Source organism: Staurois parvus, unplaced genomic scaffold (assembly GCF_062004578.1).
Source record: "Staurois parvus isolate SC_StPar_1 unplaced genomic scaffold, SC_StPar_1.0 ptg000439l, whole genome shotgun sequence".
Taxonomy (NCBI): Eukaryota; Metazoa; Chordata; class Amphibia; order Anura; family Ranidae; genus Staurois; species Staurois parvus.
In genome coordinates, this window is record NW_028318235.1 from 6,901,845 (window position 1) to 6,926,904 (window position 25,060).

Consider the following 25,060-nt stretch of genomic DNA (forward strand, 5'->3'; position numbering starts at 1 on the left):
GCAAAGTTACATTTATGTTACAAATCAATCCAGCCGTTTGGACATCCAATTATTCCCATGCACCATGAAAGGTCCTATTTCTGCAAATTTAGAGGTATCAGTTTAGTGTAATGGTGACTAGATAGATGCTAGATTAGGTAAATTTTGTTCTGAGCTCACTGTAATCACTGTGTCTGCATGTGATTATTTAGGTATGTTCTGTGTTTCACAGGCTGCTGGTTTGACTGCTTCTCTTGCAATCCAGAACTTCCTGGGTGGTTCTGGATTATAGGTTTGGAGCAAGGCAAATGGGCAGCATGAAAATTTATACTGTTTTAGCTAATCCCTGTGGGTGACTACACAGATGGTTGCTGGAAAGGTGTATAACATAGTATGAGACCAGGAACAAAATGAGATTACAGCCTAGGAGGGGCTGTTTCCCCCCTGGGCAAGCCTGCCATGTGTTTGCTGTTTGATGAAGTCCCAGCTGGGCTAGCTGGTGAGGCTTGCTTTGCTGAAAGTTGGTAAAGCTGACTGAGGGGCTTGTCATCTGAGGATCTAGTCTGGTATCTGTGAGGAATTAGCTGAGTAGCGGGTTGTGCTTGACCCCCTGGATGAGTCAGAGCACGGTGAAAGAGGCTCAGCACAACAGCAGGATCTTGGTGAAACAAATTGTACATTATTTACAAGGTCGGTGACCACAAAGTGCAGATATCTAAAACAGCATAAAAAACCCCCAAAAAACTCAAAATAGAGCCTTGTCACATTGGGTATTTAACTGCAAACACAGGATCCTAGCTACATATCTGGATACAGCCTACTCAGAAACTTGGCATTCATACAGAGTATCTCAGAGTCCATAGTCACACAATCTTAATCTCATAGTAGTAAATGGTTGCTCCCCAGTTTGTCCTGCACAGAAAGTTGGTTCCAGGATGGAGCATTCCCCCTAAGCAGCCTGGAAGTTTTATAGAGCCCAGGGCCCTTAGGGCTCATGTACACTGCAGATGATAAACCCACGTTTGGAGCTGTTCAGCGTTTTTTTCAGCAGCCCCTGAACTCTCCCTAATGTTTCCCTATGTGTCCATGTACACATCTTTGTTTACAGACATTTACAGGCATTTGAGTTTACAGTAATTTTTTTGAATGCAGAAAACGTGCGTTCATCAGTTGATTTTATCAGCGATTCAAACGCAAAACGCTTGTAAATGCATCTAAACATGTCTAAACATGTCTAAACACGGCAAATCGCGTCTGTACATGGGACACTTCTGAACGATGGAAACTGACTGATGGAAAATGTAGGTTAAAAAAGTCTGTTTAGCCGCGTTTGCATAACGCGTTTATGCGTATTTATGTGCATTTACGTTTAGAAGTGTTTTTTAAAGATAAGCACAGGAAAACCTCTCAAATGCCCAGAATGCACTGAAAAGTGGTAAATTATTAACTATTTCAGACTGTTTAGGAGAAATACAGAGAGTAGAAGCAGAGACAGCAGTATGTGTTGAAATCAGCTTAGGTGTGAGTTGCTGATTAACATTTCTTTTGTTTCCAAGGGTGGGAAAGGTGTCTACTGGAGTGAGTCATTAGGGTCACCTGGCAGGGGGTCTTCATGAGGAATTTGAGGTGTGAATGGACATTAACATATCTTTTGTTTCCAAGGGTGGGAGAGGTCTGAGGTGTGAATTGGTCATTACAATGTGTGACAAGCTTGGTATGAACATCCTGTTTTTAGTGTTTTGTCCATCTGAGTACCTTGAAAATGCTTTGCATGCATTTTTCATGATGAAAAAAGGCTCGAGACAGCATCAGGAACTGGAGTTAGGGCTCATGTACACAGCTATAAACTCACGTTCAGGAGCTGTTCAGAGTTCTTTTCAGCAGCCCCTGAACTCACCCTAATGTGTTCCTATGCGTCCATGTACACATCTTTGTTTACAGTCGTTTACGGGCATTTGAGTTTACAGTCGTTTTTTGAATGCAGAAAACTTGCGTTCAGCAGTCGATTTTATCAACGTTTCAAACGTAAAATGCTTGTAAACGCGTCTAAACGTGTCTAAACGCAGGAAGTTATGTTTATAAGCTTATAAGTTTATAACCTACATTTTCCAGCAGTCAGTTTCCATTGTTCAGAAGTGTCCCTTGTACATGCGGCCTTAACCTGCTATAACTGAGCTCATTAGCCCTTCAGTGAGCCAAATAGGTTCACTACACAGCACAAAAAGAAAAACTGTCAGTGTACAGCATGAATCTGGGACAAACATACCTCCCATTCTGGACACATCCCCTAGTTCTTACTGGCTTCCTGTCACATATCATTGAAATTATCAAGAAGATATTGGAAGGAGGCAACCATTCATCCAAGGACATTAGTGACTGGAGCCACACCAGTACAGACTGATGTGAAAGATCCTGGAGACTGCATGCTTTTGCCACCCCTCTGGTGTTATAGATTCAGCTGGGTTCAAATGAGACATTGCATCTGGTGTCCTGAAGAGCTTATTTAATTCCTAGTGAAAGGACTCTGCTCAGATTTCTTAGGCTGCTACTCCAAGGCTCACCATTTACTTGTACAAGGACTTGGCTCATAGTTCTAAGTAGAGATAGTGTCATCTTGTGTGTGCATTAATAAGACTGCAAAGCATTTGCTTGCATGTGAGTAACGAATACCTGTAGCACTAGCTTCCCTAGTTCCACTCTACTGTGGAAAGAAACAGTTGACCCCTATAGGTCCTCAGGATGTGAGTAAATTGGAAGCAGTTGCCCAGTGTGTTTTTAGCTAAGGTAACTGCTCATGTTATGAAGGTAACAACAGTGGGTACTTAACCTTTCAATGCAGTCATGTATTTTACTGGAAAGTGATGTATATCAGCAATCAGCACTTTCCCCAGAGCCAGAATAATGGCTCTACATGTTCTAAATGCTGCAAGTGAAGAACCAAGCAGAAAGTTGTATACAGAGCTAAAATTATATACATCTTACATATACATTGACAATAAACACTCAAAAGCCTGAATACTCAACAGTTGTTTTTCAGTCTGCCTATTCAACACCCAGTTCAAGCATTTTCTGATTATTTAAAGATCAAGTCTAAAATGACCATATCTACTGATCCATGGCACCTCTAGTTTAAATAGAAATAGAAAAATGTTTCCTAGCACTTTCAAGTTTGCCCCATGTATATATTTGAGCTGTACTGTCAAGATGTGTATAACTGTAGTACATTGCTAGGATCTACTACAGAGAGAGTTGCTCCGTGGTGCAGTAAAAAGTGTTTTTCAGCCAGCGCTGGCATATAAATAGAAGATATTATTTTAACGCTGTGACACACTTAGTATGTTGTGATGCCAAGTGTTCAGATCTACCTGTAATATTTAAGTTCAGCATGTGGCAGAAGGGTCTTATTCCCACTTTGTATGAGGGAAGTAATAGGTGTGAAACCCAGCAGAGTGCTGCCATTCCAAGCTAACATTACCTGCTCATAACACTTGTACTCACAGCAGGAATCTGCACAGAGCAGCAGCTATAGGACAACTACATTACTTTCCTTATTACCTGCTTTTAGCTAACATAAAGTCTCTATTATCCTTGTAACACAAGTAAAAAAAGACTAAAATAAGAAACAGACACAAGCAAATTCCTCTTTGCATGGAAGCATGTAATATATTAACCCAAGCTCATTATCTAAACTTATACTGTTCCTATGGCCTATATGTTGGACAGAAACTTTTTTTTTTTTTGGTTGCTCAGCCTTTTGTGTTAAATACTTTTTTATGCTGCTGGCTTGCTATGTTTTTTTAATGTTTAAAACAAAACTAGCATTTCGAGCATTCAGGAGTTGCTGAGAACATGACTTATAATACTGTATATTTATACAGCACAATTACCACAAATAATGTTTTAAGTACTTGCATACATTTTTTTTAAATTCAAATTACATATCTAATAATCTGTAATGAATAGTAAGATAAGGAATCAAATCTCATTAGTAAAAGAACAATAAATTGTTAATAGCAACATTTCAAATGAGACATATTAGTTCAAATTATGTATGACAAATGGCTCTGTATGGTGTGTTAATAGTAGAAAAAAAACTAGATGATTGTAGTATGGCTAAAACTATATTTTTAGTCTTGGAAATCATACGGAAAGGATAAAGGCCTGTCAGTTTATTTTTTATTATCTGTATGCCATAGGGGAAATTTCCCTTCATTTTCTGTCCCGTAGATTTAACAGGAGAGGAAATATCCACAATTGGAGGTAACATATCCAAGGTACGCCCTTTCCTAACCAATTACACTACAAAGCTTCTAATTCACTCCCTGGTCATCTCTCATGTTGACTACTGCAACTCCCTCCTCATTGGCTTACTTTTACATAGCCTATCCCACCTTCAGTCAATCATTAATGCTGCCACCAGACTCATCCACCTTACTAACTGCTCAGTGTCTGACACCCCTCCCCATTGATCCCTCTACTGGCTTCCATTCACCCAGCGAATTAAACTCAAGATACTAACAACAACTTACAAAGCCATTCATAACTCTGTTCCCAGCTACATCACTAACCTGGTCTCAAAATACCAACCTAATTATTCTCCTTGTTCCTGCCAAGACCTCCTGCTCTCTAGCTCCTTTGTCACCTCTTCCCATGCTTGCCTCCAGAACGTCTCCAGAGCCTCACACATCCTCTGGAACTCCCTACCACAATTTGTTAGATCTCCTACTCTGTCCACTTTTAGATGATCCCTGAAAACTCATCTCTTCAGAATGGCCTATCCTGACCTATCTACAAACTGTACATTTATTTTCTCCATCAGCCCATCCCCCACAGTTATTATTTTTTTTATCTCTTGACCCTCTCTCTTAGATTGTAAGCTCTAATGAGCAGGGTCCTCTGATTTCTATTATATTAAATTGTATTGTAATTGTACTGTCTGTCCTTTTGCTGTAAAGCACTGTGTAAACTGTTGGCACTATATAAATCCTGTATAATAATAATAATAATATTTAAATAAGTATTACCCACTTGGACAGTTGTTACTGGAACAGGTGTCCTCATTGAAAGTTTAATCACCCCCCCCCCCCCCTATTGTTCTGATAACAACTCTAAAATTTTTGATTTTTCATCACTTTCTGTCTCGCTAACCATGGTCACAAAGAAAAATAGAGAAGGTGAGTCTTTCCAATGGGGATACAGACAGAAATAAAGTTTTACAGGGGTTCTAATTTATCAAAATTACAAAAAGTTTTGTCATACATCTACATTAACAGTCTAAAGAGTGAAGAAATCAGGCAACATTTTGGAGAAGCTCTTATCTATTAAAACCTTGTTCTCTCGGTAAAAAGAGCAGAAATATTCCTACACCTTCAGATTAAAAACTTTGTTAAAAAAAGAAAAAAGAAATTCTCTCAGTGCTGTCAGTTTAGTACATGAGCAACAGTCAAATGGATATGAAAAGTATCTATTCCCATTTCTTATACAGTAGGTGGAATCTCCAGAATTGATAATATAAAGAATTCCTGGCTCAGGATGGTTGTTACAAGTATTCAGCAGCATTAATGATGGTTTATGTGGAATGAAGACCAGGGATGGATGGATGAGAGGATGGATGGATGGATGAATGGAGAGTTCTAATGAAATTCCACTGCTTGGCACATCGGCATCAGAAATGTGTCATTTATTAAACAAACAAATATCCAAACTTACATTTAAGTAAGAGAAGTGCTGCTTGGATATAGAGGGAAATGACAGTATGTGTTTGAGACTGACTATAGACCAGCTACAACTGTCATCCACCAGAAACCGGACCAGCCGTGTAAGGATGGAAAGCAGCAGCATCAACTGCTGTCCTCAATGAACATGGCATACACTGGGAAGAAGTGAAGGGGGCATGTACAACGCATTTCAGTGGCCTTGCCTCCTTTAAGGTGGCAACATTAGGAGAAGGTCTTGAAAGCAGTCTAGAGCAGGGGAATTTGGAAAGCAATTTAGAAAAACAACACTAATTGCTCAATCAATGTGTCAGCAATTGAATATAATTACAAATTACCCATGCGCTGGCATATGGTCCTATTTCTGACTGCTGCTTCAGGGGATGCCAGGCTCAGGGTGCCCATCTATATACAGTATTTAGTGGGAATGTCACAAAGTTTGAAGTTATTAGATTGTTGTATACCAGCTGGTTTATACACCCCTGGTGAGTGGTATCCTGAAAACCCTAAAAGGAGCTTTGCTAAATTTAAATCCGGAAACCTGTAAAAATAGCCAGCTTTGTTCATTGATATTCTTACTCACTGCAGCCAAACAGGTTCTTGATAGAGCATGGTGGTTATCTATTCCCGCAATTGGATCTGAATCAAGAACGAAGCTTGCTTAGTTTCATATATTTCTGAGAACTGAATAATAGGAAAGTAACTCCATGAGACTAAGTTATTAAAGGAGTGGATACTCTTAACTCACAATTAAATGTAGTATAGTGTTCACTTTGAATGCCTAAGCACATGCGGATGGAATAAATAAACAGGAGTTTGCACATCACATGATTGGACAATCGAAGTGAATCTTCAGTCAATTTATAGAGTGAAGATTTTCAACTCCTTTAGTAAATCATCCTCGCCGTCTTGCTGTAATTTTTGTAAACAGTCATGAAGGAGATCTAATAAGGTATACTCGCCACAGTAAAATTGTGTAAACTGCCATTGTTAACCTATCCTTCTGAATATGTTTTTTCCCAGACTTTCAGTCATATCCCATGTCTTCTGATCCTCTGACCAAGAACAAGTATAGTGAGGAGGCACTTTTTCTAGTATTTCTTAATTTAATTTTTTTTTTCAATTGCATTTAAACGTATTGAAGCTACCACATAGCCAAGCAACTAGAATTTTCAGAAGACAAGCAATGGAAGCCCTTGAACATTTCTCCTGACCAGTGTTTTTTTAAAGTTATAAAGCTAAGGCAGTTTTTTTTCAGAAATTCCCTCACCTTGGAACAGTTATGCCTGTGTTCACATGCATGTACTTACCATAACACTAAGTGATATTTTATCATTGGTTGATTTATTAGTTTTTAATTGTATGTCATTAAACTATTTGTACTTTTGTGAAAATGTGTGGTCATCAATGGTACCTGTAAGGTCCGCATTAGTTATTTTTTCTTTTTTGGTAGTCTGGTAATCTTTACACATGTGGTACCACATTGTCCCTTTCTAAGATATGTTATTTCCAGAAATGTCAATTGAAACATCACTGTTCCCAATTCCTAATTCATTGTTAGCATTCTGCATTTTTTATTCATTCCTTTTTGCATAATATCACATAGATGTATTAAAGGAGCTCAACATAACTGTGAATTATAAGGAGATTTGAATATTCATTATATTCTCTATTTATTATGTCATAATGGATGATCAGTTTTTATATGCATATATACTATATGGTCAAAAGGTTTTGGACATCTGACCGTCATATCTATTGTAATTGAAAAGTAGTGGGGAGCAAGTACAGGAGTTTGACAAATGTAATTTCACTTTTGCTGTTGGACAAAATCTTCATTTTATTTAAATATAAACTTTCTCTAGCATGCATATACTTTGAATTATGCAGACTCCTGGACAAGTAGAGTCCTTTAGCTTCTTTAATTTTATTGCCATTTTTGCATGCACTCAAGCCCAGCAATCTTGTTTCACTTTGGTCTCAATCTGCATTTCCAGCATTCTTGTTTCATTTTTCTCTCAGTCTACGTGTGGCAGCCACTCTGTGTAGTTATATTTTGACTGTCAACACATAAGCAGTGGTGACACATTTGGGTAACACCAGCTACACATATAGCACTAGGTCAGCATTCTGTAGTGCTTAGAGCTGGTTGAGTCTGCATGTTCAGACAGTCCAACATGCTGTAATACTTAGCTAGAATAAGGGGAAGAAGAACTAAATAAATATAAGAATAAATAAACTGCCTAACAAAGGTTGTTAATGTGGTTGTCGATGCCTTGCAAAAAAAATGAGTTTCTTCACATTTTAAAAGCTGTAAATAAGCAAAGGGAGGAGTCTGAGAAACTGCCCAAAGTAATTATCTCATAAGGAAATTCAAATTACTGTATTAATCCAGGTAATACACATATAGAATCAATTCAATTTAAGGGTGCGCTCTCACTCCCAGTTTTAACTGTGCCCGACCACAGTTCCCCCTAGGTAACGTTCTTCTGTGCACTGTGAGTGCTCCGAACTGTGCTCAGGAAAAGGTAAATGTTACCTAGCCCAAAACCACTTGAAAGAGGTAGTTCCAGGCATGTTTTACTTAAGGTCCAGTACAGTTAGCATGCGTGCAAACTGTGCCTTGAGCACAGACCTCTTCATAGATCACTGGGTACAGAAGTAGGGATCCCTTTGGTCTGCTTGGCAGAGGTGATGATGTAAGTGTGCCCAGGAACACTTACTTATTGCCCAGTGAGCTTGCAGACTAGTGGGGGAGCGGGGAGGAGGAACAAACTCTTCTCAGTTTAACCATGCCCCTTGTGACTGCACCCTTGATAATCTGTATTACCTTTTGCAGTTCTTTTATCTTTATAGAAAGGTATCACAACTGCTTTGGTCTTATTCAATGAACATTGAACATTGGAGAAAAGTGCATATTAACCCATACAGCATTCATTTGCCTTTTTGAAGTCACATCAGTAAAAATGGGAATCAAATTGGTTATTGTGGCTACTGCAATTTGTACCGAACATTGTCCTCATTACACTTAAATAGTCCTTTCTCTTGAGTGTTGACTGTTCTTTCCTTGCAGCAGAGATCAGAGATGTGGTCAAATGTCTAGGTTTTTGGTCATGTGGAAGTTTGGAAAGCCAAAAGGTTGCCTTAGTTTTTGGCAATCTGGCTATAGTGATAAAGGTTTGGGTTTTTATTGCTAACTCACTGGGCTGCTTTACCCACACGTTTTGACTTTGAAACGGCCAGTCCTCTCGCAAGGGGATATCCCACTATTGATAGCTGTCTCTGATAGAGGAGATGAGAATAAATTCCCCGGTAGAACTCCTAGGTGGAATTTTGTCTCATTTTGTGGAGATTTCCTCCTGCTTCCTATTGTATCATTAGGGAAGTGAAGGAGTAATCTTCCCAAGAAGACTAAAGTACCCGAAACAACAAAAGGGTGGCTTCACAGGATTACAGTTCCTTTGGCAGGTAAAACAGTTCCCATCTATCTATTTCAACTGTTTATTAACTTGTTGCTTAAAATTAAAATGTAAGTATAAGACAGCCTTTATTTTGTTCACATTTTAAGGTTATTTTATTCCTTTTAATACAGATACGATGGGAGAAAAATATCACTTTAGGCGAACCCCCTGGGTTTTTACACTCCTGGTGGTGGTAAGATTACTTTTTTAAATACCAGTTAATAAATACACTGTTTTACTTACATAAATGTAACAAAACGTTTATGTGTTTGCATATTTTGTGTTGTTACTTTTATCATGTAAAAGTACTACTGGAAGGCATTGGTATTTTTTATGATCATAATTTCTATAAACATTTGTATGCATTTTTTTTCTAGTGTCATCTGTATTAGATGGTATTGTTAGTACCTCTGCTGAGTTACTGTTGTATATGGTTATGGGACAAACAGATTGTGTTGTTTTTAAATAATTTGTAACTTGAGCTGGAAAAGATTTATTCAGTGTACTCCTGCTTTCAAGGAGCAGTCCATACACTTCCAATGAGATACAGAGATAAAGCCTATTAATTAACTGTACTACTAAATACAGTATGGATATACAATAATGTTTACAGTTAGTCCCCTACATATGGACTTTAAAGTTGTGAACTTTCAAAAATACGAACATGCATTTGCATGTCCAATCGCGTGAGTTAGTTCACATTTCTGCGTATATTCTCATGCGTGCATCCTGCTTTTGTGTACCTTACACTGTATCTTTATTTCAACCTTTTTTCTATGTATTATCTGTGTGAAATGTGTTTTAAACCTATTACAGTAATATATTAGGCCGATTGTGTTAGTTGAGTAGCTAAGCTAGCTTTATGGACTTACAAACAAATTAGGGCTTACGAACATGCTCTCAGAATGGAACTTGTTCGCATGTAGGGGACTTACTTTATACAGTATATACATGTAAAAAAGAAATAAAAAAGTAAATGATTACATTCTCTGTAAAATCTGGAAGACTTGCCAGTTTTGTGCAATGGCTATACTGTATTTTGTAAGTACTGTAGATCAATGCAACCTCTAGATATTGTTGCCAAACATAAAATTAAAAACTTGTAATTGCATACTATGGTTATTTTCCCATTATTAGTTTACAGTATGTAGTAGGGATGCACCAATACCTTTTTTTGATTGGCGAGTATGAGTAGCGATACTTTTGGTCAAGTACTTGTCAATACCAAGTACCAATACCTTGAGGTTGCGATTTGCATCCATACAAAATGTGTGGGCACAAAATGTACCGCAAAGAATAGCATGCAATTTGAACAGGAATGCAATTCCAGTCCAAATTGCATGCGGCTTCCCCACTGCTCCTGTGCGAACCCAGGCTTATCATAGGAAGGGAAACCTCCCTGCACTGATCCCATGCTGTCACAAAAGGAAAAGCTGGAGATATGAAATCCGCACAGCTTTCTCTCCTCTCAGTGCAGGTATGACAATACAGGCTAGATGGCTTTTGATTGGTCAGCATCACCATGGCGCTGAACAATCAGAAGCCGTTTAGCCTGTACTGTTATCTCTGCAAAGAGAGGAGAGAAAGCCGCTTCACAGGTCTGGGAATTTGAAACCTCTGAGACTTTCTCTTCTTGCAGGGATGACATTATGATTGAGTGTGTGTGTATATACTGTGTGTATATATATATATATATATATATATATATATATATATATATATATACAGGTGCTCAGCATGAATGAGTGCACCCCTTTTAACTAGTAGCCGACCGCAGATAGCCGAATGACGGCTGCACTGCGGCTGGCCAGTTCTGGGTGGACGTCATATGACGTCCTCCCAGAACGCGCTCTCCTGCGCACCCCAGGGGGCGCGCACCCGGCGATCTCCGTGATCGCTGTGTCCTACGGACACAGCTGATCACGTGATGTGGTAAAAGGCCAATCACAGCGGCCTTTTACCACGTGATCAGCGGTGTCCAATGACACGCTGATCAGAGGGAAATGCAAGTGCCGGTTCTCGGCTGCACTTTCCTCACGCTGTCAGATCGTGAGGAAAGTACTGCCGAGAACCGGCAGTTGTCAGAGCGGGGATCGGCACCGATCATCAGGGCACTGATGATCAGTGCCCTGATGATCGGTGCCCAACAGTGACACCTGCAAGTTCCGCCCACCTGTGCCCAGCAGTGCGCCCACTAGCTCCGCCCCGCCACCCTTGCCCAGCAGTGCACCCACCTGTGCCCAGCAGTGCACCCACCTGTGCCACTCTGCAGTGCCACCTACCTGTGCCCAGAAGTGCCACCTACCTGTGCCCACCAGTGCCACCCACCTGTGCCCACCAGTGCCACCCACCTGTGCCCACCCACCAGTGCTGCCCACCAGTGCCACCCACCAGTGCAGCCCAGCAGTGCTGCCAGTCAGTGCCACCAGTCAGTGCCCAGGGGTTGTGCCAGTCAGTGCCGCCAGTCAGTGCCCATCAGTGATGCCAGTCAGTGCCGTCTATCAGTACCCATAATCAGTGTCACCTATCAGTGCCGCCTATCAGTGCTGCATATTAGTGCCGCCTATCCGTGACACCTCATTAGTGCTGTCTATCAGTGCCGCCTATCCGTGCCACCTCATTAGTACTGCCTATCAGTGCCCTTTAGTGCTGCCTATCAGTGCCCATCAGTGCCGCCTATCAGTGCCCATCAGTGCTGCCTCATCAACGCACATCAGTGAAGGAGAAAAAATACCTGTTTGAAAAATTTTATAAAAGAAACAAAGAAACTTTTTTTTTTCACATTTTTTGCACTTTTTTTATTTATAGCGCAAAAAGTAAAGTGCCCGGTGGCGATTAAATACCACCAAAAGAAAGCTCTATTTGTGAGAAAAAAATGATCAAAATTTCATATGGGTACAATGTTGCATGACCGCGCAATTGTCAATCAAAGTGCGGCAGCGCTGAAAGCTGAAAATTGGCCTGGTAAATAAGGGGGTATAAGTGCCCGGTAGGCAAGTGGTTAAAAAGTAAGATTTTAATCAATATCTCAATGAACACAAGAACAATTGGAGAGTGATGCTCAACTTGTCTCTTCAGAATTCCCCATAGGTGTTTGATTGGGTTCAGATCAGCAGACATACTTGGCCACTGAATCACTTTCACCCTGTACTTCTTCAGAAATGCAACAGTGGCCTTAGATGTGTGTTTTGGATGATTGTCATGTTGGAAAAGTGCACAATGACCAAGGACAAGGAGTGATAGTAGCATCTTCTAATTCAATATAGAGCATTGAATTCATGATGCCTTCAAAGAAATGCAGCTCCCCGACACCTGCATGCAGCACTCTGCCACCACCATGTTTCACTCTAGGTACCATGCATTTTTCTTTGTACTCCTCACCTTTGTGAAGCCATACAGTTTTGAAGCCATTATTTCCAAAAACATTTATCTTGGTCTCATCACTCCAGAGTACTCAGCACTCCAGAGTCCCAGTAGTCTTCTATTTCAGCATGGGCCCTGGCAAATCCTCGTTGGGCTTCCTTGTGCATGGGCTTTAGGAGAGGCTTTCTTCGTGGACGACACCCATGCATGCCATTCCTCTGCAGTGTATCCTATATTGCGTCACGAGCAGGGGCAGACTGACAACTCATGGGGCCCCCGGGCAATACGGGATCATGGGGCCCCTGTGTCCTTACCCAAACTCAAAAAAAGCCTATGAAAAAGGTACCAGGGGCATCTCATGGGGCCCCCTATTGACCCCGGGCCCTTTGGCAGTGCCCAAGTTTCCAAATGGTCAGTCCGCCCTTGGTCACGGGACACAATCACCCCAGTTTGGCCTTCTACTCCTTTAGCTAACTGCAGCGAACTTGCATGGTGATCAAGGTGTTAACTTCCGTGGACGGCCTGGAAGTTCCATCTTTGTTAAATGTACTGTATGTATCACTTTTGTTACAGTATTCTGATACTGATTCTGATAAGGGAAGCTTTGCTGATATTCTTGTAGCCGTCACCTATCTTATGTACTAAAATGATTGTCTTTCTTCCATGTGATGCCATTGCTGACAGCATGAAATGGGAAGGGGATTTCTTTGTTAAGTAATGCCCTTTTATAATTTAGCTGAATTCCTGTTAATTTAGATTCTATTGTCTAAAATGTATCTTTGCTCCTAAGACTTTCATTGGGGTGTATTCATTTTTGCAACATGGTCTTGATTGAATTTGTTAGGAAAAATATTTTTTTGTGTGTGCAAATTAACAAATCTTCTTTGCAATCAATGGCCCGCATTTGTTGGAGTATTTTGTAGTATAGTGTCCTATAGAAAGTGTTGATTCTGAAAGGAAAATAAAGGTTTTCTGACATATCTGTTGGGGTGTACTCATTTATGCTGAGCACTGTATATATATATATATATATATATATATATATTTGCCTCACATATCTTTACACAAAAAACAGATAGATATGAAAGTGTCCATTTTAAAATATAGTCTGTGTAACATGTTTTATACACTGGAGTTGATTTACTAAAGAAGTAGTATGTGTTAACTTAGGGGTGTACTCACTTTTGTTGCCAGCAGTTTAGACATTAATGGCTGTGTGTTGAGTTATTTTGAGGGGACAGCAAATTTACACTGTTATACAAGCTGTACACTCACTACTTTACATTGTAGCAAAGTGTCATTTCTTCAGTGTTGTCACATAAAAAGATAGAATAAAATATTTACAAAAATGTGAGGGGTGTACTCACTTCCGTGAGGTACTGTAATTGGGTATTTTTCACAAAGTGATTTTTCACTTAGCTTGACCTCATTGACTAAGCTAAATGGAAATTCCCTTTGCAAGTGGACATACTCTCCTCATTTAGTAAATCAACCTCAATGTTTAATTTCAAAGTGAATGTTCACTTAGTTTAGCAGGGACCGGATGAATTTCAATCTCTGTGTGGCCCTCCCTGTTCAACTGCCTGTGCTCAAAAACTGTCATTGATCAGCAGCTTCAGTCAATCAGCTGCAGCCAATGATCAGTGTAATCTGACATTAGAAAGTCCCCGCTGTCAAAATACAATGTTGCAGCAGAGAGGATTCCTCCATCCACCTTGCTTGTGTGGATGGGGGAATCTTTTTTTTCATTCAGCCAACCAGCTGAAGAAATAACATTTGGCCTTTTCTCATCAGCAGTATATAGCAGTCTTTTGACTTCTATCAGTATCTGGCTGAGCACTGGTTAATCTTGTTGGATGAGTTTTCATTCTCCTCTGACTTCTCTATGAGGCTGCATGACCTCTGGACAGTGCTGATTGGCCTTGTGCAGATCATATGCACCCTCCAAAAAAAAACTCTTTAGCAACACACACCAAACTGAGTATGTGCAGAGCGCCTCTTAGGGCTCTCAGCAGATGGATTGGAGACTGTGGAAGAAGGGGAATATCAGCGAAGACAGGATCAAACAACCTTTTTACACAATGCACGGAATTAACCCCTTATGTTCCATAGTGAGTTTAACAAGCATGTTTTACTGCATATACAGGTGTGCTCAAAAGTTTGCATATCCTGGCAGAAATTGTGAAATTTTGGCATTGATATTGAAAATATGACTGATCATGCCAAAAATACTCTTTTATTGAAGGATGATGATCATATGAAGCCATTTATTATCAAATAGTTGTTTGGCTCCTTTTTAAATCATAATGATAACAGAAATCACCCAAATGGCCATGATCAAAGTTTACATATCCTGAAATGTTTGGCCTTGGTACATGGTGTGTGTCACCTTGTGTGTCTGTACCAAGGCCAAACATTCCAGGGTATGTAAACTTTTGATCAGGGCCATTTGGGTGATTTCTGTTATCATTATGATTTAAAAAGGAGCCAAACAACTATTTGATAATAAATGGCTTCATATGATCATCATCCTTCAATAAAAGAGCATTTTTGGCATGGTCAGTCATATTTTTAAGATCAATGCCAAAATTTCACATTTTCTGTCAGGGTATGCAAACCTTTGAGCACAACTGTACAGACTGATGATTTTACTGTTGTGAGTTTAGCAACACTTTAAAAGAATATTATTTAGCCCTTTAGTAAATCAAGTTAATTGCTCTAAGCCAAAGGCTTATTGTACTGTATTGTGCATGTAACAGGCCAACTTTAAATTGAAACGGCAATATACTTTTTTAAAGAACAAAAGTGGCTTCAAGGTTATCAATATACTTTAAAATCAATATTGAAGGACTTTCTTGTTTTGTTTTTGTAGATATTAGGATTAACTAGCTGCCAATTACTGTACATTGTATGTGATTTCAAAGTCTGTGCATATTTGAGGAGAAATGTTGATTTCTGATTGTCAAATGAAAAGAATTGCCATTGTTGGAGGGAACAAGTATTCACTGTTTTTAGCAGTTATATAAAATAACATATAGTGGCAAACTGAAATGGAACGTTAAGGAGGACCAGAAGCTATGAAAAGAACAAACAGGAGAACACAAACGCCTAGTGCTTTAACAAAAGCTTTTCTTAAAAGTTAGCACAAATATGCCAATTTAATACTCACAAAGCAAATAAGATACAGGCAGTATATCACACCAAACTCAGGCCAGTGGTAGAAGAGTGTCACCTGATCCCATACATCACAGAGGTGTCCGTTTATGAACCAGCAGTAATAGATCGCTGCTCAGTTCTCCGACATTCTCGGAGAACACAGTTCTCCTGTGAATGCCATTTATGAAGCATATGTAGATCAGTTCTCCAAACGAAGGGAGGACAGTCTACAAACTCTGGAAAACGGCTGATTTTACTATAATCTCGTGAGATTACAGTAAAAGATCAGTTTACTAAGCAGAGGTAAATTATCTCTGCTTAGTTTGCGGTCCCTCCGATTCTCCAGCTCTGGGCTGGAGAATCTGGAGGGAGAACACAGATCTCCAGTGAAGGGCTGAACATTTTCTCCTGAGTGTTATAAACTGTGAATGACCAGAGAATAGCTGCGATCCTCTGAATCACAGCTATTCTCTGTGTCATAAAAGGACACCTCAGTTAGCAGGCTAATATGTTTCAGAGAACTCACCACCTTCTTCAGAGCTATCAGAAGCTGTGCCCAAAAAGATAAGCAAAGGACAAAGGACTAATCACTAGGGATATATTTTGGTTTTATCATGAGTTCAACCCAAACCCAACACACAGTTGTTCACAGTTCGGCGACTATATGGCCAGATTTGGCCCGTTCTCCTATCTACCTGAACCTGTGGCTGCTGCAATCGGAAGTCATTCATTTAGTGATGGTACCACTAGATGACAGATTTTCACCTGCTAGCTTGTTTTAGTTACCAATCCAGTGTGGATCCTGGGCACATCATGACCACATATGGTTATTGAAGTCAGCAAGTATCCCTGACTGGTTTGTTTTGCTTTCAGTGGAAAAAGATTCTCGTGTCATGGGTTGTTATAGGCAGAGCATTGGGGTGTTGTTCATTGTGATTGACATTGGATCTACATAGCTGGATGACATGATTAATGTTTCATTTACATTGTGGAAGACTTTTTTTAAATAATGGACTTTTACTGCATAGTATGTTATTTTTACTGTTGGCATTTTTAAAAAATTAGTATTGAGGACTACTATGTGCACCATCATAATTCATGTGGGGGGGAATATCTGGAGCCCCCTGTTCTAAAAGGGGCTTCCACATTCCAATATATCCTCCTTCTCCTGCAGAACCCCACATCACTTGGCCAGGAATGTGGGGATAAAGCCATTGTTGCCATGAATATGGAGATATGTGGCCTGGTATAGTTAAGAAGGCTAGGTGCCTACATACTTTTTTCTATTTAGAGTAAGGCTCTTATAAGGATTTTGAGAGGGAGCTGTCTTTTTTGTTTGTTTGTTTTTTCTTCTGTTGGACACATGGCATTGTATGTTTCAGGAGGGGTACACACACTCGCTGTTCACCCCTTTCTTGACCACCAAGGCTGCATGCTTGGATAAGGCCTTGTATGGATTTTGTGGGGGACCTCATGCAAAACATCAAATAAAAATTGTGTCCCTCTCAAAATCCATTCTAGATCCTTATCCAATGTGTAGGGTCTGGAAAGGATTTTGAGAAGGACCCCACTCTTCCAAACAGAATAAAGCTGGCAATACAATGTTGTTTAGTGGTATTAGTCTTTTTCTTTAAGTGTCACTTTTGTAGGAGCACATATTATTGGTTGAATGGGAAAGACTTGTGTCTTTTTTTCCAACCTGACTAACTACATAACTATGTAACACTGTACAGGTGCATTATATAAATTTCCATTTCACTACCTAGAAAGTATTTTGCCTAAACCAGTATGCACCTTTTAAGTGTCTGGAGATTCTTGGTTAATGGCAAAGTAGAAAATAAGCAATAGTAGCTCTTATACCTCTATCCTGCTAGGTTTCCTTTAAAGTACTTTTCAACCTAAAAATTGAGATTCCTTCTGTCAATGCTTTGTATATAAATTAGGGCAGAAAAAATGAAATCAGCATCAACAAATCATTACATTTCCCATGATTTAGAAGATGTTTTATATGAATGAAAAGGCCTCTTTTACATCATCAAATAGATATTTTCCTTCCATACTTTATAAAATGTGCTTGGTTTCTGCATTTTTTTCCATTCACTAACAAATAATGCCATCAAGGTATAAGTAAAAAGCTGCTCCTGGTTTTTGCGTAACTGGCATAAGGCAATACCTAAACCTACAGTGAATATCAAGAGGTGCAGAAGAAAATGTAGCCCCTGATATCATGCAGTGATATTACTTCTGTGTCTAGCATCCAGTGTTCCGCAGAAAAGCTGACTGCTAAACACACTAAAGTGTTTCTGAAATTTTTTATTCTCCTGCTGTGCTGGGGAACAGCCATGCTACCTTAGGTAAACACCCCAACATGTTCCTTTTTACAGCTCATACACAGCAGGTTTGTTGAGGTGAAACTGTACAACATTTCAGATAGGTTATGATTAAGGGGGCATAGCCCTGCAGAATGTTTTACGTGGTGTAACTCTAGTGCATATACTGTCTACAAAGCCATCTCGTTTACTACATTTTTTGTGTCTATGCACTCTGACATTCTAAATTAATTGCCTTTCAGAAATATATTTTTTAGTATATATATTTAAAGAAAGTTATGTTTTTAAATTGGGAACAAATTAAATATTATATAATGTATACAGTAGGTATATTTTGAAAGTGTTTCTGTTCTCTTTAATGTACATTTTGAGCATCGCTTGCAATTAGTGCAAAGGTTGTAACTACATGGATGGTGACTACCTTTTGGTATTTGAAGGCTTTGTCACAAAATAAGATTTTCCAATGTGCTGAATAACCTGCCATTTTGGGCTCCAAAGTACTAACCACCTGCCGCTGTAAGCACTGGGCAAGTAGTGGCACTTCATCAACTTGTACAAAGATCGGACTATATAGGCGAAGCTCGAATAATTAGAATATCGTGCAAAATGTTAAAAAGTGAAACTAATATATGAGATAGACTCATTACATGCAAAGCAAGATAGTTCAAGCCGTGATTTGTCATAATTGTGATGAATATGGCTTACAGCTCATGAAAACCCCAAATCCACAATCTCAGAAAATTAGAATATTACATGCAATTAATAAAACAAGGAGTATACATAGAACAATATCAGACCTCTGAAAAGTATAAGCATGCATATGTACTTAGTACTTGGTTTGGGCCCCTTTTGCAGCAATTACTGCCTCAATGCGTCGTGGCATGGAAGCTATCAGCCTGTGGCACTGCTGAGGTGTTATGGAAGACCAGGATGCTTCAATAGCGGCCTTCAGCTCTTCTGCATTGTTAGGTCTCATGTCTCTTATCTTTCTCTTGGCAATGCCCCATAGATTCTCTATGGGGTTCAGGTCAGGCGAGTTTGCTGGCGATTCAAGCACAGTAATCCCACGGTCATTGAACCAGGTTTTGGTGCTTTTGGCAGTGTGGGCAGGTGCCAAGTCCTGCTGGAAAATGAAGTCAGCATCCCCATAAAGCTTGCCTGTGGAAGGAAGCATGAAGTTCTCCAAAATCTCTTGGTAGATGGCTGCTTTGACCCTGGACTTAATGAAGCACAGTGGACCAACACCAGCAGATGAAATGGCTCCCCAAATCAACACAGACTATGGAAACTTCACACTGGACTTCAAGCATCTTGCAGTGTGTGCCTCTCCATTCTTCCTCCATATTCTGGGTCCTTGGTTTCCAAATGAGACGCAAAAGTTGCTCTCATCAGAAAAGAGGACTTTGGACCACTGAGCAACAGACCAGGTCTGTTTTTCTTTAGCCCAGGTAAGACGCTTCTGACGTTGTTTGTTGTTCAGGAGCGGCTTGACAAGAGGAATACGACATTTGAAGCCCATGTCCAGGATCCGTCTGTGTGTGGTGGCTCTTGATGCACTGACTCCAGCTTCAGTCCACTCTTTGTGAAAGTCCAACACTTTTGAATGGCCTTTTCCTGACAATCCTCTCCAGGCTGCGGTCATCCCTGCTGCTTGTGCACCCTTTTCTTCCACACTTTTCCCTTCCACATAACTTTCTATTAATGTGCTTTGATACGGCACTTTGGGAACATCCAACTTCTTTTGCAATTACCTTTTGAGGCTTTCCCTCCTTATGGAGGGTGTCAATGATGGTTTTCTGCACAACTGTCAGGTCAGCAGTCTTTCCCATGATTGTGATTCCTACTGAACCAGACTGAGGGACCATTTAAAAGCTTAGGAACGGAGCTTCCGGTTCCGGCGCCGCATGTGAAGACGGTGAGACCCGCGGCTCCGGCATATTAAGCATATTAAGCCGGCACACCTCAGCTGGGGAGGACCTACTCAGCCTAAAAGTGCCCCCCGATCCCCCCCACACTCACCAGGCATGGACCGATTCCTGCTCCCGGTCCCAAACGGCCCTGGATCAGCCGTGGAGGCAGAGGGAAACAGCTCTCCCTCTTCTGCAGCCAAGATGGCCGCCGAGCACAGCAGCAGCAGCAGCATGGACACAGGACAAGGTATGGCAGTGACACACACATATGCCACGTCCATACAGTGCCATGCTGACACCTGTAGTCCAGCAGATCAGTATGACAAGATAGCACAGGCTGTGGCTTCCTTACTGTTACCCACTATCAGCCAAGCTGTTGACAGAGCAGTGGCAATGGGAATAGAGCAGTTTAGAAGAGATATGGGTGACAACGCTAAACGCATCACTGACGCGAAACAGCGACTGTCAGATTTAGAAGACGATCTTCAAGCTATTCAGGCGAGAACCGCACAATCCAAACGTGTGCAGCAGACCATCTTGGAAAAAATTGATGACCTGGAAAACCGTTCACGCAGGAACAACTTACGGGTCATAGGACTCCCTGAATCTTTCAACTCGGGCACCCTAGCGGACATATGCTGCACGCGCATTCCCGCCGCTTTAGGCATAACCACGCCATGTCAAGTTGAAAGAGCACACCGCCTAGGGGCAACCTCAAATGATCGACGTACTCCACGCTCAATCATAGTCAAATATCTTAATTATGCAGACCGCGTGGCAATCCTCAACTCTTAGTAGATGGTCATAAATTACTCCTATTTGCAGACTATTCACAAGAAGTCGCTCGAAAACGCAAATCTTTTCAACAAATATGCGCAAACCTCTACCAAAAAGGGATAAAATTTACCCTAGCATACCCAGCCACTTTGCGCTTCACCACCCTCACGGGAGACTCTAAATCCTTTGTCCACCCTGAAGAAGCCCTCCAGTATATCCAGAGTAATATGTCGGATATCCGAGACCCTTCGCTTTCACATACAGCAGTCCAAAACACAGGCCCAAGAGACCAACGCACCCCCCGCAAGGACCCACCAAAACGACAGCGAATCAACACCTCCTTGGCCAAAACCACCCTGATGAGGTCTAATAACAAAATGGCGCGTTTATTCCTCTTTCACCTAATGATTACCACGATGCTCTCTCGGTCACCAATTTCTAGGCTACGTTACACGCCTTCTAGTTTGAGAACCACATATGTTATGACTATCTGTTATACTCGTTCAGGAAACTAACTTTGTCTCCTATTGTATTTTGATGCGTTTGAATAAGTCATTTATCAATGTTATGGCTACGGCCAGGGTTACTTGGGGGATCGTCAGGACGTATGAGCGGCTGCCAAAGATACGTGCTCTGGTAATGACTACCCCTTAAAACTGCTTTGACCATCGTAACGCTGCGGATCTCAGGGATAAGAAGTCCCCCCCCCATGCCAAACGGCTATCTCCTAACTAGAGCACCCTTTTTTTTTGATCACCACCCACTCGCAAAATTCCCCTTCCCCCGCTGTAGGTCCATTCTTTTTTCAGTTACGGTTACGCTGGTCAAAGTTTAGAGGCAACATGCGGAAAAAAGAGAAGTTCAGGCTGTATTTGTGTTTATCAGAATTTTTGTTTGTTCAAACGACCCTTGTTGGGTCTTACCTAGTTTTCCTCTCCTGTCTTTTTTCTTCTTTTTTTCTTCTTTCCCGCCCGGAGAGCCCCTATCCCCCTTGGCCCCTCTACTGCCTTAAACCTAACCTGGAAGATAGATTCGAGCTTAACAGACGTACACTATTCTCAGATGATGCAAAACCTATCCATCACATCCAAGACTTCCCAATACCATGACACGCATTATTTCATGGAACGTGAAAGGCCTGAGATCACCCCATAAGCGCATGGCGGTCTTGCGTCACCTCCAGCGGTTGAAGACTGACATAGCGCTACTCCAAGAAACACACTTGTCCCAAACAGATTTTACACGCATGCAGAAGCTATGGGTGGGTAAGGTATACGGCTCCTCTTCACCTCGCCACAAAGCAGGAGTTTTAATCCTAATACACAAACGACTCACCCCTGAGATTCTATCCATAGAGACGGATGAGGAGGGACGATTTATTACCGTACATCTCAAGTTGGGCTCCTCGTCGTTGGTAATCACAAATATCTATGCTCCAAACTCTCCTCCCAAACACTTCTTTCAGGACTTATCGCACAAAATCTCAAAATATATGCATCTCCCACTTATAATAGGGGGAGACTTTAACTCCTGCATGAACTTGCAGGAAGATAAGTCAAGGCCGACCGACCATACCAGACAGCTCCCCTCCACTCCTTCCCCACCTTGCACGTTGCTTAACAACTTTGCTGAGGCACTCCAACTCATAGACATCTGGCGATTGGCGCATCCAGATGGTAAAGATTTCACCTTCTTTTCCCCAGTACACAACTCTTTGTCTAGAATTGATTACTTCTTCACCAACCCTGCTCTGTTACAACAAATCTCAGACTCTATTATTCATGACATTGCGGTTTCAGACCACGCTCCGATCTCCATATCCCTTCAACATCTAACACCCAGCCCTCAGGCATATACATGGCGCTTTCCTTCATATCTAGCAAACAATCAGGACCTATTCCGGGTGTTACGAGACGCCTGGAGTGAGTTCTGTGATACCAATGCTGTCCACTTGTCTAATCCGAATCTATTCTGGGATACAGGCAAGGCGGTATTACGAGGTAGAATTATTGCATTCACATCAGCTTATAAGAAAAATCTCCTTCATAAATACACTGAAGCTAGTCAAAGATTAAGACGAGCTCAAAGGTATCTGGCGGACCTCAACTCCCATCAAAATAGAAAGGAATGGGCAGATGCCAAACTCCAATTTGACACCTGGGCAGAAGCCCAAGAGTCCATACATAAATCCTATCTAGATCTTCAATACCACAAATACGGAAACAAACCGGGCAAGCTTCTGGCACGCCTATGTAGAAAACCTTTCGTTCCCACCCACTTCACCGCACTAAAGGACACCCAGGGCATGCAAAAAACGACCTCAGAAGAGATAATCTCTATACTGGAAAAATTCTTCGCAAATCTCTATGACGTTGACCCCATTGACACAGACCGGGCCATCACTTTTCTAGAAAAACTTGACCTCCCGCAAATTGACACTACTACACTCCAATCCCTAAATGCCCCGATATCTCAAATGGATATCAGCCGGGCTATCCAATCCCTAGCAAATGGAAAAGCCCCAGGACCTGACGGATATACCACAGAGTTCTACAAACTTATGACCAAAACCCTTACACCTACCCTGCAGACAGTGTTCCAAACAATTCAAGAGGGAGGAGAATACCTGCCCTCTGGTTTTCAGGCATACATCAAACTCATAGCTAAAAAAGACAAAGACCCTACTAATCCAGGTTCATACCGCCCAATATCTCTACTGAACCTTGATGTTAAATTGCTTTCTAAAATCATAGCAAACCGACTGGCCTTAATCTTACCTACACTAATCCACCCCTCCCAAGCAGGTTTTGTCCAGGGCCGCTCAGCCGCTTCCAATATACGTAAGGTCTTAACAGTCCTCAATCATGCTAAACTTAATCCTCTCCAGGACATAGCGATCATATCCCTAGATGCCGAAAAGGCCTTTGATAATGTCAACTTTAATTGGCTATTTCTAACACTACAGAGATTCGGATTTACGGGCTCTTTTGTACATGTGGTTCAGGCTATGTATTCAGCACCGTCATCTCGGATATTTGCGGCAGGTCGCATTTCTAATTCTATAAAACTCCATAAGGGAACTAGACAGGGATGTCCCTTATCCCCACTACTTTTTAATCTTGCCCTGGAACCCTTAGCCCGTTTTTTGCTTTTTCATTCTGATCTACATGGGGTCTTGATAGGCGGCCAAGAGTTACGGCTATCACTTTTCGCAGATGACATCTTAATTTTCACATCAAACCCCACATTGGATATCCCATACATCCGAGATACCTTCACTGAATTCCGTCATTATTCAGGTCTGCGTATAAACTTCTCTAAGAGCAAAGTACTGCCACTTTTTCACGCCCGCCCCCCAGAGTGGACCCAAACCTCACAGTTCACTCTAGCTCACAGATACATCACATACCTGGGTTTAAAAATAGAAAAATTAGCCTCTTCCCTATACACGCTCAATCTGACACCTACAATTAATAAAATTTTAGGGGAATTGGAGATGTGGAGAGATTTACCTTTATCACTTATGGGCAGGTCACATCTCTTTAAGATGGTGACCTTCCCGAAGTTACTATACCCTATGCAGACTATACCCCTCCTTCTCAGACACAAAGATTGTAAGCAACTAAACCAGGCAATATCCAAATTCTTATGGAGAGGAAAATGTCCTCGTATAGCATTGCACAAATTACATCTTCCGAGGAGTGGGGGGGGATCAGGACTCCCCAGTATACGTGTATACAATCTCTCCTGCCTTGTACGTGTATGCCTTGACTGGCTTACTCAGTCATCTAAATATTCCAACTTCCAACTTGAATCCAACATGGCCCACCCCTTTAATCTCACGGCCCTCTTACACTCAAACATTAATTCTCTTCCACCCCATTTAAAACACAACCCTCTTATTCGTGACACTCTCATTACATGGAGGGAAGTAAGACGCAAATTAGGGGTATCTCCGTGGATCTCATGCTTTCTCCCTATTCACAATAACCCATCTTTTCCCCTTTCCCACCAACACGCAGCTTATGGTAATTGGGTAATACATAATCTTACTTTAGTACAACAACTATATGATACTCCTTCTGGTTCACCAAAACCTCTACACCTCATCCAACAAATGTATCATTTGCCTACTCACCACTTTATATATGTATTACAAGTGAGGAGCTATGTAAACTCTTTGGCACCAATCAAGTCCACCAGATTTGCCACCACAATAATAGAAGTTATGGCACAACACCGAAACTACAAAATATCCAGCATCTACAAACCACTAAACCTCCTCTACACGAAACCACTGGAAACTTCCAGCTCAATTCAATCCTGGATTAGAGACTTTGACAATGCCTTTACAGCGGATCAAATACTCA

At 41.1% G+C, this 25,060-nt stretch overlaps 1 protein-coding gene across 2 annotated transcripts in view; it reads left to right on the plus strand.

Moving 5' to 3' along the window:
* The window catches only part of SSBP4 (single stranded DNA binding protein 4), a 631,862-nt gene that overhangs the window by 168,140 nt on the left and 438,662 nt on the right, over nt 1-25,060 (plus strand). For both annotated transcript variants that reach the window (XM_089687906.1, XM_089687907.1), the window contains one exon: nt 9,286-9,347. In XM_089687906.1, the coding sequence (XP_089544032.1) occupies nt 9,286-9,347 (62 nt within the window). The remainder of the gene's footprint in view (nt 1-9,285; nt 9,348-25,060) is intronic.